Consider the following 18,031-nt stretch of genomic DNA (forward strand, 5'->3'; position numbering starts at 1 on the left):
TTTTTTTTTTGAATAATTTGTTTTATTTTTTTTACTTATTATTCCCCCCCCCCTTTTTTTCATATGTCTATTATTTTTCTTTCATATGTCTATTATATATATTTGACATAACCTCTTTTCAAATTCATATATGAGTCACATAGATACTTTGCATTAAATTGAGTTTCATATTTTAAGTATCCTTGAAACCACAAACTATTTTTATCTAACTATGGTGTTTCCCTTTTAGTTCCTCCTGGAGAACCCATTATTAAAGATCACAATGGGAAAATTTTAAATGGAGTAATTGGACCATTTAATGAAGGGGATAGTCTTCTTCTCATCTGTCAAGCTGAAGGAGGTTAGAAAATATTTTATTTTAAAGACTTTTTGACCCTCTTCAGAAATAACATAAAGAATTAACTGCAAAAGTTTTAAACTAAGATATTTAATACAATTCTGACTGTTCAATTTTACTAATTGTAAGAGTTTTAGAAAGAATTAAATTATTGTACCTGATTATATGGATTTTTTTAAAATTTTGTAACTATTTTTAACAATGTGGTGGCTAAATTTTTGAAATCATCAAGTAATTACTATAATTGTTAATTTTTTATCTATACTTCTTCTGCAGAGCAAATTCATACTTTTAATCTTAAAAAAAATTTTAATATAAAAAGATGCTACATTTATTTATATACTCTTTTAATATAAAAAGCCCTTCTTGTTCTTTGGCGCTGCAGCAGAGAACAGACCATGACCACCTAAATCTACTGCAGCCAATCCAATACCATAGACTACCGATTTTTAAAGCGCATAGCACGTTGAGAATGTTTTCAACAATGTCAAGTGCCAGCTAGAGATAGCGAACCTCTTTTACTGACGCCTAAGTTCTTGTAAAATATTAGAGTTCTTGTTTGAGTCAAAGTCTTCCTAATCTCTGAAAGTGTCCAAGTGATTTCATACTACATATATCATACGTTGCCGTTTCACAAAATGTAGGTATCTTTGAGTTTATTGTGCACGATTTGTCAAATATTGTTTGCGTTTTCTTCACCGTAAGTTTAACCTAATGTTCTCTTCTTATTTGCCAACAGTTTATTGTCCACTTTTTTCGTGTGTGTCCAACGAGTGGGCTCAGAACCAAACAAGATCAGCTACCGAACCTAGGTTTTGTTGACTTTAATTCGTTTGAGTAGTGTTGGTTTATGTGTATTTTTAGATCACAAAATTTACTGTTTGTAATCTTAAAGCAGCACTGTTATTGTTTTATTGTTATTTTGTATTATTTTATTAAGTCGTTGCTGTTATTATTTTATTGCGAGGTTCTGTCTGTCAATATTTATGTTTTTCGCTGGATTTGAGTGGATAAAAAATAGCAGTAAAGAAACTATTATTTTAAAAACATCTCTGAGTAGCTATTTCTCATACTAAGGTAAAAACTGATAGTTTTGCGATGGAAAAAAAGAAGGTTTCTGGATTTAACTATTGAGTTAAATGTTTTGAGACTTTTAAATATTTAAAACCCTGAGCTATGAACTTGATGCAATTCAATTCTACATCATTGGAAAACTCTTTAAGTGATTGTTTACTTACAACTTATGACATGGCTGTGTCAAATCACTCGGTTATGCATAATCTTTTAACTTGACAGCTCTAAGGCTTGGGTTAATTATGATGTTGAATCAATTTTCAGAGCAGATATATTTGGATGCCTGAGAATTGAATACACGTACGTGTCGAATCTGATTGGCTGATCCACTGAAGACATTACTTGCAACTATTCAATTCTGTAATGTTTTGTGAGTAAATCAGGTACATTAGTTTCCTCATCTGATCTGGATAAGTATACATTTTCCAACTGAAACAAGTTATCACAGTACTCTTCAATGGATGAAAAAAAGGAAGAACGAAATTGAAAACTTTTGTTCTAATGATTGTATTTTCACTCACATAGACTCAATTTTAATGATTCGAAAATTTAATCTTAAATATGCTGGTAAGTTAATTCAGGCGATATTTGAAGTTACAAAATCATACGCAAAAGCATATTTTTTCTGACATGTTTTTGATGGAATTGGATTTTTAACTTAAACGGTTCAACTATCGAAATATGTCGAAAAACAGGTATGTTTACTATGAAAAAGTAGGTTTCTGTGTCTGATTTAGTATCTTTAAAAATCGTCTAATTGAATTAATAATATATTTAAGGTTCGGCTACCGAACCTAAATTCCATTATGTGTAAATCCGATCATTTGATGGAAGTATTTACCTTTTGTACGCACTGTACAAATTATTAAACTTTAAAACAAATTATATTACTTCTGCGAATTTCATTATAGCTTAAAGTAGATATTAATATTGTTTGACTCGTAATTGTCACAGATTAATTTCAGCAAGTCAAAAATGTTTCCGAGAATGTCAACAGTGTATGAAAAGAAAATAGACAATTTCTAATAATTACAAAAAAATGAAAATATTTCAGGCATCCTTATTAAATAATAAATATTTTAACAGATCTTTCTTCACAGCTAAAGTAAAATTTTTTATTATAGAGTCTCAGAGTTACGAAACAAAAACTCAACTTTCAAAAACAAGAATCGATTATCTTCCCTAATCTTTAGTAAAGAAAATAATTCCAGAGTTCTTTTCCAATCTGCCAAGAATACCTGGCAGCTCCTGACAAATCTTTGTAAACAAGATAATCCTCTAAACTAGTAGACGATTAAAGGACGCCTTTTCTTTCAATTTCGTTTCAAAACAGTTAAATCAATCCCTAATTGTATAACATTAAAGCAAAATGCTATAAAATATTATATTATATTATATTATATTACATTACATTACATTACATTACATTACATTACATTACATTACATTATATTATATTATGCATAAGAGTGCTCTAATCCCCTGCTCTCTGTCGATTTCCACCCCCTCCCCCAATAATTGCAACGCAATCATTTTTGTTTTCTTCGCAATAAATTATTTTGCCGTAGTTTTTTCCCCCTCTTTTTCAGTGTTAGCATAAGACAATTTTTGTACGAAATTTGAAACTGTTTGCTGATATATGTTCTGAAAAGAACTGTGTCTGCATAGGCTTTCAACGTCCAAACATTTTCATTAGGTTACTATTAAGATTTGTTTGTAAACATAAATAATTTTGCTCAGTAATCATTTTTTGAAATAATGCTTAGAATTAAATGTCTATTGTTATAACAAATTTGGCGAGTTTACAACTTTCATTTAATAAGGTTGCTTACCAAGCAGGCTGATATCTCTATATGACATAAAACCATATTAGTCTAACACAGTTTTCCCCTGTTGTCGGTGCATTTATTGGTTGGTAAATCTCGTGGTAGGATCCAGTTTCCCCCCATTGATTTCAATATTTGTTTTGGTTACCATCAACATAAAATTAATAAAAGTCATAAAGGTATTGTTTGCCTATAAATATTTTTGTATCCCTAATTGGGTACTAGCAACTCGAGATGAAGATGATCACTGATACACAGACGCGTAACCTATGACCTCAGCGCCATCTGATAAACAAGATGGCGTGTTTAAGTCGATCAAAGTTTCTTCACTTAAGTTAGAATTTTAATTAACGTGAAGTTAATTAAATACAACGCTGTGTAAGCTCGTGTAGTTTGTTTAGATCAGAAGGTGAATTAACTCAGAAATAATCACGAACTCACATAACAAACAAACTTAACAACTTTTATTATTAAATATAACAGATTTGTAAAAGCGCTTAAGAAAAGAACGATAATGTTTCGATACTGAGCAAACTCGTGAGAGGATGATAAAAAAACGCGACAATTGGTAGACGGTTTCAGCGCAGTTAAAGTTTCGTACGATCGATGGCGGTTGTCACACCATGTCCCCTTCAGGAAAAAAATAATAATTTAAGTTCAAATGCCTCAGTTAGCCTTTGCAGAAAGTGTACCGCTCGTCCGAAATGACTCTTTTTTATAGCTGCAGGGATTCGATCATTTTCAGAGTCATTTTCAGTTGGTGGTAAAACAAGAGCATTATGTACCGATTTGGAAGAACTCTCCTGCGGTTCCGATAAATCAGAACTGTCTGAGAGTAAATGATCTGGTTTTACTCTATCAATTGACCCTACACAGTTTTCACCTTTGATTCGGGCAGTGAAAGTTTTGTCTTTACGACTGTAAACGTCATAGGTTGCAGTGTAAGGTGTATGAAGAATTGGTTTTACTGCATCAACTCGTAATAAGACATGTGTGCAAGAAACTATGCCTTTGAAAACAAAAACATGCCTTTTGTCGTGAGAAGAGGTCGGAACTGGTTTAAGATCTTGCAGATGACGATTCACTTTTCGCAAAAACTTATTATCGACCTTTCCTATTTCCGAAGAGGTAAAAAATTATCCCGGATGATGAAGATTCTCTCCATAAACTAACTCAGCTGGAGAACATCCCAAATCCTCTCTAGATACGGAGCGCAATCCAAGTAACACCGCGGGAAGGCAAAAGTCCAGTGGATTGAGGTAGGACGCATGATGGACTGCTTAAGATGCCACTTTTCTATCACTCCGTTCACTTGAAGATGATATAACGTTGCACGTGAAAGACGTATACCAAAGTCTTGCTGGAGTACGGAATAGTTCTCTTCTGAACTGAGATCCTCAATCAGTTGCTATGCCTTCAGGGGTCCCATATCTAGCAAATTAATGAATGTAAAGAGCCTGAGCAACTGTCTCGGCTTGTATATTTGTCAACGGTATTGCCTCAGTCCTTCTTGTGTACCCATCGATACATGTGAGACAATATGAAAACCCTTGTGAAGAAGGCATAGGTCCAACTTAGTGTTTATATGGCTAAATCTTTTGCTTGGAACAATAAATTCCTGCAGCGGCGAGTGAACATGGCGTGAAACTTTCGATTTTTGACTTGCTATGCTGCATCTGGCTAGCTTTGCAATTTCTCTTTTCATGTTTGGCCAAATAAAACGATCAGAGCAATTAGCTTTACAGTAGTTTTAACACCAGGATGAGTAAGATTATGCATGGCGTCAAAACCTTGGGTACGAAACTTTTCAGGAATAAATAGACGAATGAATTTAGTGGACGTATCACAGAATATGAAATTTTCACTGTTGGGTATTGGAAGTTGTTGAAGTTTAATGCTAGAATTTGTATCACATAAAATGTGTTGCAATTCTTGATCATTTTTTGAAAATGAGTGATTTCCTCAAAGTTCAATGATTTAGGAAACTTAATGCTGTTGATTCTTGAAAAGGCATCTGCAACAAGATTTTGAGATCTGTCATTATGTCGAATGTCGCTTGTAAATTGAGCAATGAAATTTAGACGGTAAATTTGTCGAGGTGAGAGTTTATCTCAGTTTTGATTCATGGCATGAGTTAAAGCTTTATGATCAGTCAAAGCAACGAAGTTTACTTTTTCTAATATGCATCGAAAATATTTAATAGCCGCATAAATGGCTAAAATTTCTCGATCATATGTGCTGTTCTTTTGCTCTGTCACGCTAAGTATACGAGAAAAAAAACAAGAAGCCCCCAACTATTGTCTCTGGTTAATTGCTGAATAGATGCTCCAATGGACTTATCAAAAGCGTCACACATTAGTGCAAGTGTTGCCTTAGAATCAGGATGGGCAAGAAAAGTTTCATTTTTTAGCTCTTCTTTGCACTGAGTAAAAGCATTTCTGACTCCTTTGACCATACTGAAGGAGTCATGTCATTTTTCTATGTGACACTTAACATTCCACTTAAAACTAATTGTTTCTTAGCAGCTCGAGGAAAAAATCTTCTGTAAAAGTTATTAATGCCATGGAATCTATGAAATTCATTAACAGTTGAAGGTTTGGGAAAATTCTCAATTATTCGAACATTTTCAGGAAGTTGAGTACGGTTTTGGTTGGATACAGTTTTGGTCAATGAAGTGATCCAAAAATGTAGCTTTGTCAGTAGCAAATACGCACTTAGATAAATTTACCTTTAAATTATGTGTGTGCAACCTACGGAGTACTTCATCTAGGTGTAACAAATGCTCTTCAATAGAGGAAGAAGCGATGAGTATGTCATCAATGTATACAAAACAGAAGTTCAAATCCTGAAGGATGTGATCAAGAAGTCTCTGCATTGTTTGGGTTGCATTTCTTAAACCAAAGGTCATGGAGTTATATTCAAATAAACCGAAGGGAGTTATGATAGCAGTGTTCTTTATATCGTCCTTATGCTTTTTTTAAAACCAAAGTGGAAAAGAAAGTTTTTCCATACAAATTCGAGAAAAAATCATGTAAGTGTAGTATGGGGTAATTACACGGCACTGTCCTTGCATTTAATGCCAGAAAATTCCCAGAAGATCTCTAAGATCCATCTGATTTTTCAACTAAATGTAGTGGACTACTCCAACAACTATTAGAAGGGCTGCAAATCCCTTTCTGGACCAAAACAGAAAATTCAGCTTTAGCTGCTTCTAGCTTGTCAGCAGATAATCGTCTAGCTTTAGCTGCCACAGGAGGTTCCTTAGTCCTAATAACATGAGTGGTGTCGTGAGTTTGAGTTTTGTTTGGCGTATATTCAATATCATCAAATACGGTATTGTATTTTTCGATGAGGCAATCAAGTTCAAAGGAAGATTTTAAAGTAGTTATGCTAGGTAAACTGTCTGTACTACCTCGAGTTGAAACTGATGTTAATCTGTCAATCAAACATTTTTGCATTAATTCGACAAGTGTACCATAGTTTGACAAAAAATCTGCACTCAAAATGGGTCTGGAAACATCAGCTACCGTAAAAGTCCAGTTGAAAAGACGACGTAAACATATGTCAATAGTTAAAGAACGTTTTCCGTAAAAAGGAATTTTGGATCCATTAGCAGCAACTAAATTTAAAATTGATTCTTGTTTTTTGCTTTCTGCAGCAGATGGTGGTAGGACGGATATATCTGCACCAGTATCTACAAGAAATTTAAGACCTAATGTCTTCTCACACATGAAGCGGCATTTATTTTCTTTGCCATAAACGCCTACCACCAACGACGTCTGGCATCTTAGTTTTACGGCTTTAAAATAAAGGGAGGAATGCATTTGTTGCCCTGTCTCTAAATCGAAAGTGATACCAACACATCCGTGTTTTGCTGTTAGAGCAATCACGACGTCTGTGTTCATCCCTGTTTTGGCAACGACTGCGAAATTTCTATGCTTTGTCGAGTTTTTTACTCAGTTCATTACATGGAGTTTGCATGTATATTATAGTGTCAGATAAACCAATAGTTTCGTTTTCAGACTGCAGTTTCAATTTCACCATAGTAGAGTGAATTTCATTTGAATTCGATACATCAGCAATTTTATCAGCCATCATTGCTAGTTTATTTAACTCGTCAGAAGAAGTACTAAGTATAGCTTGCACCTGTGTTGGCAGTCTTTGCAGTCATAACGATTTCAAAAATTTGTCATCCACACGATCGCCAGCTAAATTATGCAAGTGGCGAAGCAATGCAGATGGGTGTTTATCACCTAAATCATTATCTTGAAGGAGTTTTTTAAGTCGTCTCTCTTCCGAATCACTAAATACTTCAGTATATTTTTTTAAAGTTTTATACATATCATTTACTGGAGGTGAAGTAATAATATCACTTACTTGCGCTAAGATTTCAGTTTCGATTGATGCAACGGCAATATGGTACTTTGTACTGTCTTGTGTTATTCCAATTGAGATTCGACTTGCGAAAACCAAATGACAGGATTATCTTTCCAAAATTGTGGACATTTTACAGCAACTCGAGTCAATTCAGTAGTTCCGGTTTCACTTTCATCACTGCTCGGCATAATTCACAGTTCGTGGTTACCAGTGTAAGTTCGTGTAGTTTGTTTAGAACAGAAGGCGAATTAACTTAGCAATCATCACGAACTCACATAACAAACAAACTTAACAACTTTTATTATGAAATATAACAGATTTGTTGTTGCTGTTGTAGTTCATTTACTTCGCACTTGAGCTGCATAATGGGCTATTGGCAACGGTTTGGGAAGTATCCCTGAAGATGAACCGAAGACCCATCACAATTTTGATCTTCTGCAGAGGGGATGGCACCCCCGTTTCGGTATTCTGACAACCTGCACGCGAGGTGGAGCACTTTACGGTATAACAGTTTAACGAGGACCAATACCGTACACCCTCGGTCCCTACGCAGACTAATCCAAGTGGTCACCCACCCGTGCACTGACCGCAGCCAGTGATGCTTGACTTCTGTGAAGTGCTTAGAACCGTGTCTTAACGATCAGTCCATTGCGGGACAACAGATTTGTAAAAGCGCAAGAAAAGAGAGATTATGTCTTGATACAAAGCAAAGTCGTGAGTAGAACGCGACAGCTGGTAGACGGTTTCAGTGCAGTTAAAGTTTCTTTCGATCGGTGGCTGTAGCTACAGCTGTATCACATATCGAATTAGTTAAAAAAAATTTCTCATATTGAATAAAATTTGTACATGCATCAGCACATTATGCAGAAGGCTTATCGTCAAATTCTTAATCAAATAACGAATCTCTTTAATGGTAATTTATAATAACATATTAATGTAATTTACACCAAAAAAATAATAATTTTCGAATGGTTGCACACCGATTCCAATAAGCTTATTTTGAAATAAAGCGTAATAAGGAAATATCATAGAATTACATTATAATAACACTTTTAGCTTTCAATTTTAAATTTGGAAATCAATCAATATCTAAAACATACTAATATAAACAATAAGTCAATACCTTTAATTTGGGAATACGAAAAGGTTTTACAAGAAAACAATACCCTTGCGACATTTATTAATTTTATGCTAATGACAACCAAAAAATATGGGAAACAGTGAGGGAAAATTGATTTTTACCATGTGGTTTTTTCAATAAAAAAATCGTCTACAAAACGGTTTGACAACAATATGAGACAGCTTTTATTTTGCATCTAAAAATTCAACATTATTTTTTGATTATTACTGTGAATAAAATCATATTATAGAGTCTAACTAGAATTGACAGAGCAGTAAACATATCAAAATGAAGACAATTTTTGATTCATGCTCATAGAAAAACATCAAGGTAAAATTTACCGTGTTTTTGGTTCTACGGGAACATCAAAAAGCTTAGTAATTTTTACTGAAGTGCTTTGGTAATGATTTTGTAAAATTAACAAAGAACTATGCTATAAGTGTGTGATAAATGTGGTAATTTTTTTCATAATATCTTAGAGCATAGCATAAATACAATTCATTCAGTTAAATTAATTAATTTGATTAATTAACCGAATTAATGAATTCGGTTAATCAAATGATTGATTTAAATATTATATATATTCAGATTTAACTAATCAGAACCATGGCTATATTTTTTTTGTCAGAAATGTTATCAAACAGTTAATTTTCCTAAAATGCTTTTCTCCATGTGCCATTTGCAGATTTTTAAGACAGCATTTCAATTTTTTTCACAATATCTAAAGGCATGGTTGAACTTTTTTTCGAAAACATTTTACTTTTAATTTAAGAAACGTAATTTTAATTTTGTTACCCCTTTCTTCTGATTTCTAAAGCTCTTGGGTACCATGTAAACTCTTCATTTATCGATTTTATTCTTTGCAATGATGTGAACACGACATTTATGAGAATAGTCGAAATTCATTATAAAATAAGAGGTTATTTCTGTATTTTTACCGAAATGAATTTACGAAAATAATTTATTAAGTTCTTTTATTTTTTTAAAACCTTTTGCAAAGGCATAGGCAATAAAAAAGCTATTCTCATGCTATTTCGAGAAGAAAAAAAACGTTAAATGTTATTTTTATGGTGCATATTATTAAGCTCATGATTTTGATATTCCAATTAATGTTAAAAGTTCAACTAATAAAAAAATATTTCCTTAAAGAATAATACCCGCACATTGAATGAAAAAGCAATACCATTCAATTAGATAGAATTAAAATATTAATATGAAATATTTTCCAATTAAAATAACGTTAAATAATAGTATTATTTAAATTATTAATGAATGAAAGCTATTTTTTGAAAAGGTTCAAAATAATTATTATAAAATTCTACTCTTAATATTTGATATATTATTAAAATCTGTGTTTATTTTCTAGAATAGGTATCTTTAAATTAAATAAATCTTAAACTGTTCAAATCACATATGGAAGATATTTAGAAAATAGTTAACTTAAATAAACTAATAATGTGTTCTAATAAATGTCTTAATGACACGCAACGCTCTTACTATATCCCTTTTTATTACAGTAAAAAATGGAGTAATGCATGAAAAACTCTGTAAATAGCATAAAGTTAAGAAATCTGCAACTGATTTATTTATTTCTTGATATATTTATTTCTTACACTTGTTAGAATACTAGTCGTTTTTCTTATAAACATTTAAGAAAATATCCGGCAGAATTTTGCATACATTAAAAAAAAAGTATTCAATTATTATAAGCATCGCTACTGATGTCATTATTTAGAAAGATACGTTTACTTTATGAATAATGATCTTGCTTTCAACTTCCTTATTGAATTTATACCATAAATTTAAATTTATAGGAAAGCCATCGCCATCTTTAATATGGTGGAAAAGCAGAAGAATAATAGATGATGGCTTTGAAGTAGTGGGTCATATTACCCGTAACGAGCTTTTCATAGAAAAACTTCAAAGAAGAGATTTGATGGCTACGCTAACGTGCCAGACGACCAACAATATAATATCCCCTCCATTAGAAGCTTCTGTTACTTTAGATATTCAATGTAAGTATATATTAATAATAGGATATTCTGTCATAATGTATAACATAGGAAATTCAATATTTGTCAATGATGTAATATAATGTGAATTTCTAGTTAATGTATTCACTGATGAATTATAGGCTGGAGATTATTTTAAAATAAATATGTAGGAAATAATCATTGCAGTGATTCGGTTTTTAAGCTTATATAAAGTGGATTTGTTCATTTTGTTTGGCATAAGTTTTTTTTTAAAATTTGATCCATATTATTTATTTGATTTTGTTACTCATTGGTGCCCTAAAAATAATCGATGATTTATAGAATCAAATGTAGAAAATCGAAGATGTAAAAATACATGGTTTGGTGCGTTTTGCTTAAGTGACAATATTATTATTATTTGTTCTTCGAAAAAGTGCAAAATTAGTTACAAAGTTTGTCAAATAATGGTTTCTGCTGTATTGATTCCGATAGAAATGATTTCACGGTCCTTTGGTAATTTTGTCCTCATGCTAAGACACATTGTTCCTGAATATATTAGAAATATATATATTCAGGATATATGTGTTCCTGAATATATTAGATAGTAGACATATGTTTATAGGTAGTTCAGTTCGTTCATTAGTTAGTTAATAATTTTCCTCTGCCATCCTCTTATTTATATATTGCTGACGTAGTTTGTAACTATTTCAGAAAATTGCTGAGAATAAAACCTGGTTTTTTATGTACTATGGAGAAAATCGTATTTTTCTTTAATTAGTTTTTCAAATCGTCTATCAATTTTGGGACCCCTTGCTGCTTATACACTATAATTTAAGAACTTTTGAGATGGATTTGTGAAATGGATGTGGCACAAATAGAACCCTTCACTTACGAGCCCATACCTCAAAATTAAATTTCTCACTTAACTCCGGAAAAGAATTTACTTGATGAAGTGTGGCTATTTTTTTGATGCATTGCATTTGATAATGGTTTTTAAATAATAAAAATCAATTTGAAACAGAAGTGTAAACACTAAAACTACTAGAAAATTTTGGAGTATAAACTATTAAGTTTGTCCCATAATTTGTACTCTTAAAATTACCAGATATAACCAACGATTGGAAATATTTAAATAAAAAGGGAAAGAATAGAAATAAACAGTCCGCTACTTTCCACTAATGCCTTTTTTATCTTCCCCAAATTACAAAACTATTTACTAAGTTTATCAACAGACACTGTTGTTGATTTGAAGTTTCTTCCTCCATGCCGAATTCAAGTGTTAAACCTCCGACTATACCACGCAATTGTTGAAAAAGTTTGTTCTTTTGGAGTTATAGTTTTCTGGTTAGCAGCGCCTTCAGGAGATTAATTACGTGTCTAATATTGGAGTCTTTAGAGCAATACCTTAGCTCTGTATACAGAACTCAACAAATCGTATATTTTGAGGCCCTTCTGTTTCTCTTCAACTGATTTTTCAAATCGTTAAGAAAAGATAAACTATGCACTCTTCCTTTTGTTAATAGAAGACATTTGTATTTTACAGCAATTTAAATAAGAAGAATAAAATTTTTTGTCAAATGCTTGTGTAGACTAATCTCACTAAAATAACGTTTTAATGGATTTTTGAAAGGTTCTGCTTAATTTACAATTTTTAACGTACTTTTACTTAGTTGAAGGCATCTTTCAAAATGTTTGTTGTTAGTTCTAAAGATAAGTATTAAAACACGCAGAAATTAGTTTTATTTTTACAAGATCTATGGAGTTGTGAAAGTTGATAGCACAAGTCACAGAGTGTGAAATGAATTTGGAATGAATGAAAAAATACTGTTGTCATGCGAAATTTAAAAAAACAATAATCGTATGAAACTAGGTGGTACTCATAAAGTTGCCGGAATCCATAATTATCAGTTACATACATAACAAATGGAATGAACGTTTGATTAAAATTATTAGTAATAGGTGTCGTTCGTAGTTTTAAGGTTTTGGAATTTTAAATGAACAGTCTGGAAAATAATCACATGCAGAAAGGCAAAAGCTCGAAGAACAATAATGTAAATTACAGGAAAATTGTTATCATTTAATAAATTTGCTCTTAAAATTTTCGCAATCGATTAAACTTCAGATAATTTGATAGTTATTTGAAAACTATTAATTAATTATTTTTTTTAGATAAACCACTTTCCGTTCACGTTAAAGGAAAAAGGAAGAAACTTTCCGCTAAAAAAACTGTGCAATTTGAGTGTGAAGCCAGAGGTTCTAGACCGCCAGCTGTCATATCATGGCGTAAGGGAAGCTTTAAATTAAAAGATGCTGTCAACAGGGTTTCTGCTCAAGGTAATGTTACAACAAGTATCTTGACAATTACGCCCTCTAGTGATGATAATGGGAAGTTTCTCTACTGTCAAGCTGACAATCCATCGATATCAGGAAGTTCTATTGAAGATGGATGGAAGTTAGATGTTCACTGTAAGTAAATTTAAATATTAATTTGTATTAGGCAAATTGACTCTCTCGAAGGCAGTGATAAAAAATTCGTTTAATCGAAGAAAGGGGGGAGGGGATAAAATTTTCTGGCATTATTATTAATACTGTTATCATTATTATTTTTTAAATTCATCTTTCACTCGTCAATTTGGGAAGAAATATTTGTCCATTAAGGAACTACTTTCTTGTTTGTTTGTTTGACCAATTAATACTTAGAGCGTTAAATTTTGTATCATAATTCAAAATGACACAAGGAAAGGATGAAAAAGGACGAATTTTCTACTACTATTAAACTTTTAACACTATCTATTCTATTTTTCTTAAAGCAATTTATCTTCTACATGTCAATAGTAGAACAAATATAACTATTAATAAAATATGCAAAATGAGCACGCTTTTTAATTTTGTTGAAGCATGGAAGTATTGATACGATTTAAAAGCTTTGCATATTTATCCAAAAGTATTACTGCGCAAACAAATTGTTTGCAACTTTATTTTCTAAAACATAAATGCGGACTGGGTGCTCTTTTTAAGCATGAAGTATGATTAAAATGCAATTTTAAAAGAGATGAGAATTACGGAATTTTAACGTAAAAATGTTAAGAATATTTTTTTAAAGAATTTAATTCAATTTTATATCTAGCGGAAATTAATAATAAAAAGATAGATATTTCCGTAAAACATTTCCTTTTTTATTGGAAATTTAAAACTTTCTTTTAAATCTTATTATATAATAATTTTTGGAGTAAAAGCAATAAATTTTTATCGAATTTGTTATTTATTTGCAAATAAATAAATAACAAAGAGTTTAAAAAAGGAATTAATGGAAGGGTATTATTAGCAATTATGTTAGAGTTTAAATAAATAATTAATATAAGAGTATTATAAACAATAATGTTAGGATTTAAATAAAAAAAATGATAAAAGAGCTCGTCGCAATATTCTACAACATAAAACAATTCAATATAATCTCTAATACAAGGCTGAACCAAATTAGTAACTTAAATGCTACTCATTAGGCTGTTTTAACCTCCTAAATTGGAAACGTGGATTTAGGCTAATTTATTATGGAGGTTATTATGGTTAAGGAGGTGTCCTGCAGAGGACTGATCGCTAAGACACGTTTCCCAGCACATCACCGAAGTCAAGGGCGAGTGGTGTTGCTTTTAGGCAACGGAGTACCTGTGCACTGGGCACGCACCTCCGATCGAAAAATAATGAAAAGTGAAAAATAGGGGGTCTGTTAATCGAGAAGAAAATAAAATAAAATGTAATAAAAGAGGGTGGGGGTAGGTCTAACTGGTAATTTCATCATGTGTATTGTATGGCCGATGACAACCATCACACACCTCATCTTCATTTATTGAAAATTCAAAAAGGGAGGTTACATAGAAGGGGATTACAAGATGATACATTGAAGAGCAAAAAACAAATTCACAGTTTAACAGATGAAAACACTGTAGAAGTGTTTCAATATTCTTGGACAACATAAAAAGACGAAAATATGTACAATAATCTCAATTATGTATAAGAAATCAGCGGGGTAAAAATAATAATATGCAGTAGAAAACACAAAAGTACAGTAGAAAAAATTGTAAATAAAGTAAAACACATCACCGAAGTCAAGCATCACCGGCTGCGGTCAGTGCGCGGGTCTGTGACCACTTGGATCAGGATCAGTCTGCGTAGGGACCGAGGGTGTGTGGTATTGGTCCTCGTTAAATTGTTCTATCATAAAGTGCTCGACTTCGAGTGCAGGTTGTCGGACTACCGAAGCAGGGATGTCATTCGCTCTGCGGAGGATCAAAATTGTGATGGCATGTCTTCGGATCATCCTCAGGGATGTTTCCCAGACCGTCGCCAATAGCCCATTGTGCAGCTCTAGTGCGACGTAAATGAACAACAACAACTTCGTTAAGGAGGTTTTATTTATCCAATTATTGTTACACATATATATGCCTGCTTGTTAGAGATTTGCGAAATTATGCTTACAAGTTCTTGTTAAGTTGAGAACAGACAGCATATTATAGAGAAAGACATCACAAAAATATATCTAGCTACTCGAACCTACAATCTCCAAGCTACAACAGGTGCATCTTTGTAATGTCTTCTTTTTCTTAATTGTTCTATCTGTTATTCAATTTGTGTCATCCTTATATTGGATCATATTTTACAATAAACCTCACAAGACAGCCTATATGTGTAGAACTATAAATCAATAAATATTGGAATAGTAAGAATGGCAGGGACTTTTTGGCCGAGCAGTCTTGCCTTTTTGACCCATGCTATTTAAAATAGCGTATTGTATTGCATATTGTATAGAGTATTGTACATGTATTCGAATTCAACCATAACTCTCAATCGGTAACTATGAATAATGAAATTTGAATTAGCATCATAGGCTAAAGTGGTTTCAAAAAAGGGATTGCCTTATTTTTTCTTTGGAATTGCGCTGACCGGAACAGGAAGCAGCTGTCAAGGAACTTTGACCCCCCTATGATGATGCCCTTGAAAGAGTAGCCAACAAATCTACCCTGTAAATGCTTGAATTAACGAAATGTTAACAAAGATGGGCATGAATAAAAAAGTCTCTGAAATTGAAGAGCATATTGCACAATAATAAGACAAATCTTGATCCCGCAAATCCTCTGCTTGGGAACGCTTAATGCAGTGTTTCTTAACCTTTTTGATGTAATGGACCCCTTTTAAAAAAATTCACGGACCACCCCCCTGTGAAAAAAATAATTGCAAAAAACGTCAATTATTAGAAAACATTTAATTTTATTATTTTAATAGTATACAAAATTTTTAAAATTAAAATTTTTAATGTGAAGGTTGCTACTGCTTTTCCTTACTTAACAAATTGAATTAGAGGATGGTTTTCAACAAAGCAAACGGGCATATCATATTCAACATTCAATCGATTTCGATGTTATGTTTTTTATTGTCACAATTGTGGAAAATCCCGCTTCGCAAAGATACACTGTAGCAAACGGAATTATAGTTGCCATAACTCGCTTTACAAGTAATGGGTAGGCTTCCAAACGTTTTAAAAATTAGGAGTTGTCAGCGAACCCCCAAAACATACACTGTAGCAAACGGAATTATAGTTGCCATAACTCGCTTTACAAGTAATGGGTAGGCTTCCAAACGTTTTAAAAATTAGGAGTTGTCAGCGGACCCCCAAAACATAACTCACGGACCCCTTAGGGGTTCATGAACCACAGGTTAAGAAACCCTGGTTTAATGGAAGGACATACTTCCTCGGACGGACGCACCAATAATGTATGGTTATTTTACTTGCAAAAAAGAAGCATTCTTGCCGTGTGGTATCGCTGTCCCATTAACCACTCTGAAGCGTATCAATCCGCATTAACACTGAATTCTCGCTGACTTTCTCAAATTTGTGTTACCTGTTTTTCAGATCTAAAAATGCTTTTAAGCAACCCTTTACAACAAAACTCCCTTATCTGCGTAAATGAATAAATAAATAAATCTCACTACTTGATGCATGGAAAAATTTGCAACTTTTAACATTTAAAACCATCATTAATATCCTTTTTTTCCTTTGCTGAAATTGAGAATAGATTGGAGAAATTAATTAACAGCCCTCTTACTCCTGCTAACCATATAAATAAACCATCATTTTTAAATAAACCATTGAAATATATTCAGTTTATTAGTATTTTATTTGGTAAAATGCGTGGGCATTAAAATGTTACAATTACTAAATAAATGTCTAAAATGAATGATAGCGCTGAAGAACAATTTGGTAATTTTAACATGATACTTTAGAGAGTGGCATAAAAACCATTTATTCGGTTAAACTTGCTTTTCAGTTTTGTTTTTTTATTAAATTCATGGTAATTAAGAACAATAGTTCAAAACCCAAAATTTTCGGAACGGAAAAATTTCCAAACGAATGATATGTTTTTTTTACAATTATCAGAATTATGTTTTTTATTTATTTATTTTATTATTTTTGCAAGAAATGTTTTTATAAGTATGGTAACTTGACCCCAACTTAACTATATGTTATCCAAATTATATGTTTCATTAATTATATGTTATCTAAAATACCATCTCAAACATTTTTTTCTCAAATACCAATTTGTTTTTTTAAACTAAAATTGAAAATTTGTAAATTACATGCGAAATATAGCTAAGGCAGATTGTGTATTAAATTTTATTGTTTGATTAAAATAAAACCTTTTTTTTTAATTTACTGTATAAAAAAAAGTTCTTACTTTTACATTGGCCTGATATTAGGCATCTTTAAAACTGCCCCACAAAAGCATGAAATTATTCTTTACGATTTGAAACCCAGCCATCTGCATAAAATTTGAGACATATTAAGATCAAGAAATACGAAGAATATCTCTATTTCTGCTAAAAGACTTTCCAGAAAAACACCCATACAAATGAACTGTCAAATCTGGGAAAAGTTTTTATCTTATGATTTTCTTCAAGTCAAATATATATTCACAAGAATTCCACCGTATTTGTCAAGCCTTTCTTGAAATGTTTTCTAATAGTCTCAAAATTCAAAATACTTTGAGTGTCTGACGCTAGCCAAGAACATTTCATTTTATGGAAAGACATTTTCAGGGAAAAAAAAGTGAACTGGTTTGGAGACCGTTTCCACCTTAGAAATCTTCATTTGGCTGTCAGTCTGTCCGGAAATTCAGGATATATTTCTGATGAAATTGGGAACCGAACGATTCCTGACAATAAGTTTTGCAATTTTCTCCCATTTCTGTCGAGATGTTTTTGGACTCTCTAAGTAACGTTTTTTCTTCATTTTAATGTATGGTCGATACAAATTGTGTGAGCTAAATAC

At 32.1% G+C, this 18,031-nt stretch overlaps 1 protein-coding gene across 2 annotated transcripts in view; it reads left to right on the forward strand.

Moving 5' to 3' along the window:
* LOC107449318 (neural cell adhesion molecule 2) overlaps positions 1–18,031 on the forward strand; it is a 121,829-nt gene that overhangs the window by 57,187 nt on the left and 46,611 nt on the right. For both annotated transcript variants that reach the window (XM_071185032.1, XM_071185035.1), the window contains exons 3-5: positions 230–340; positions 10,549–10,749; positions 12,877–13,173. In XM_071185032.1, coding sequence (XP_071041133.1) covers positions 230–340; positions 10,549–10,749; positions 12,877–13,173 — 609 coding nt within the window. The remainder of the gene's footprint in view (positions 1–229; positions 341–10,548; positions 10,750–12,876; positions 13,174–18,031) is intronic.

Source organism: Parasteatoda tepidariorum, chromosome 1 (genome assembly GCF_043381705.1).
Source record: "Parasteatoda tepidariorum isolate YZ-2023 chromosome 1, CAS_Ptep_4.0, whole genome shotgun sequence".
Taxonomy (NCBI): Eukaryota; Metazoa; Arthropoda; class Arachnida; order Araneae; family Theridiidae; genus Parasteatoda; species Parasteatoda tepidariorum.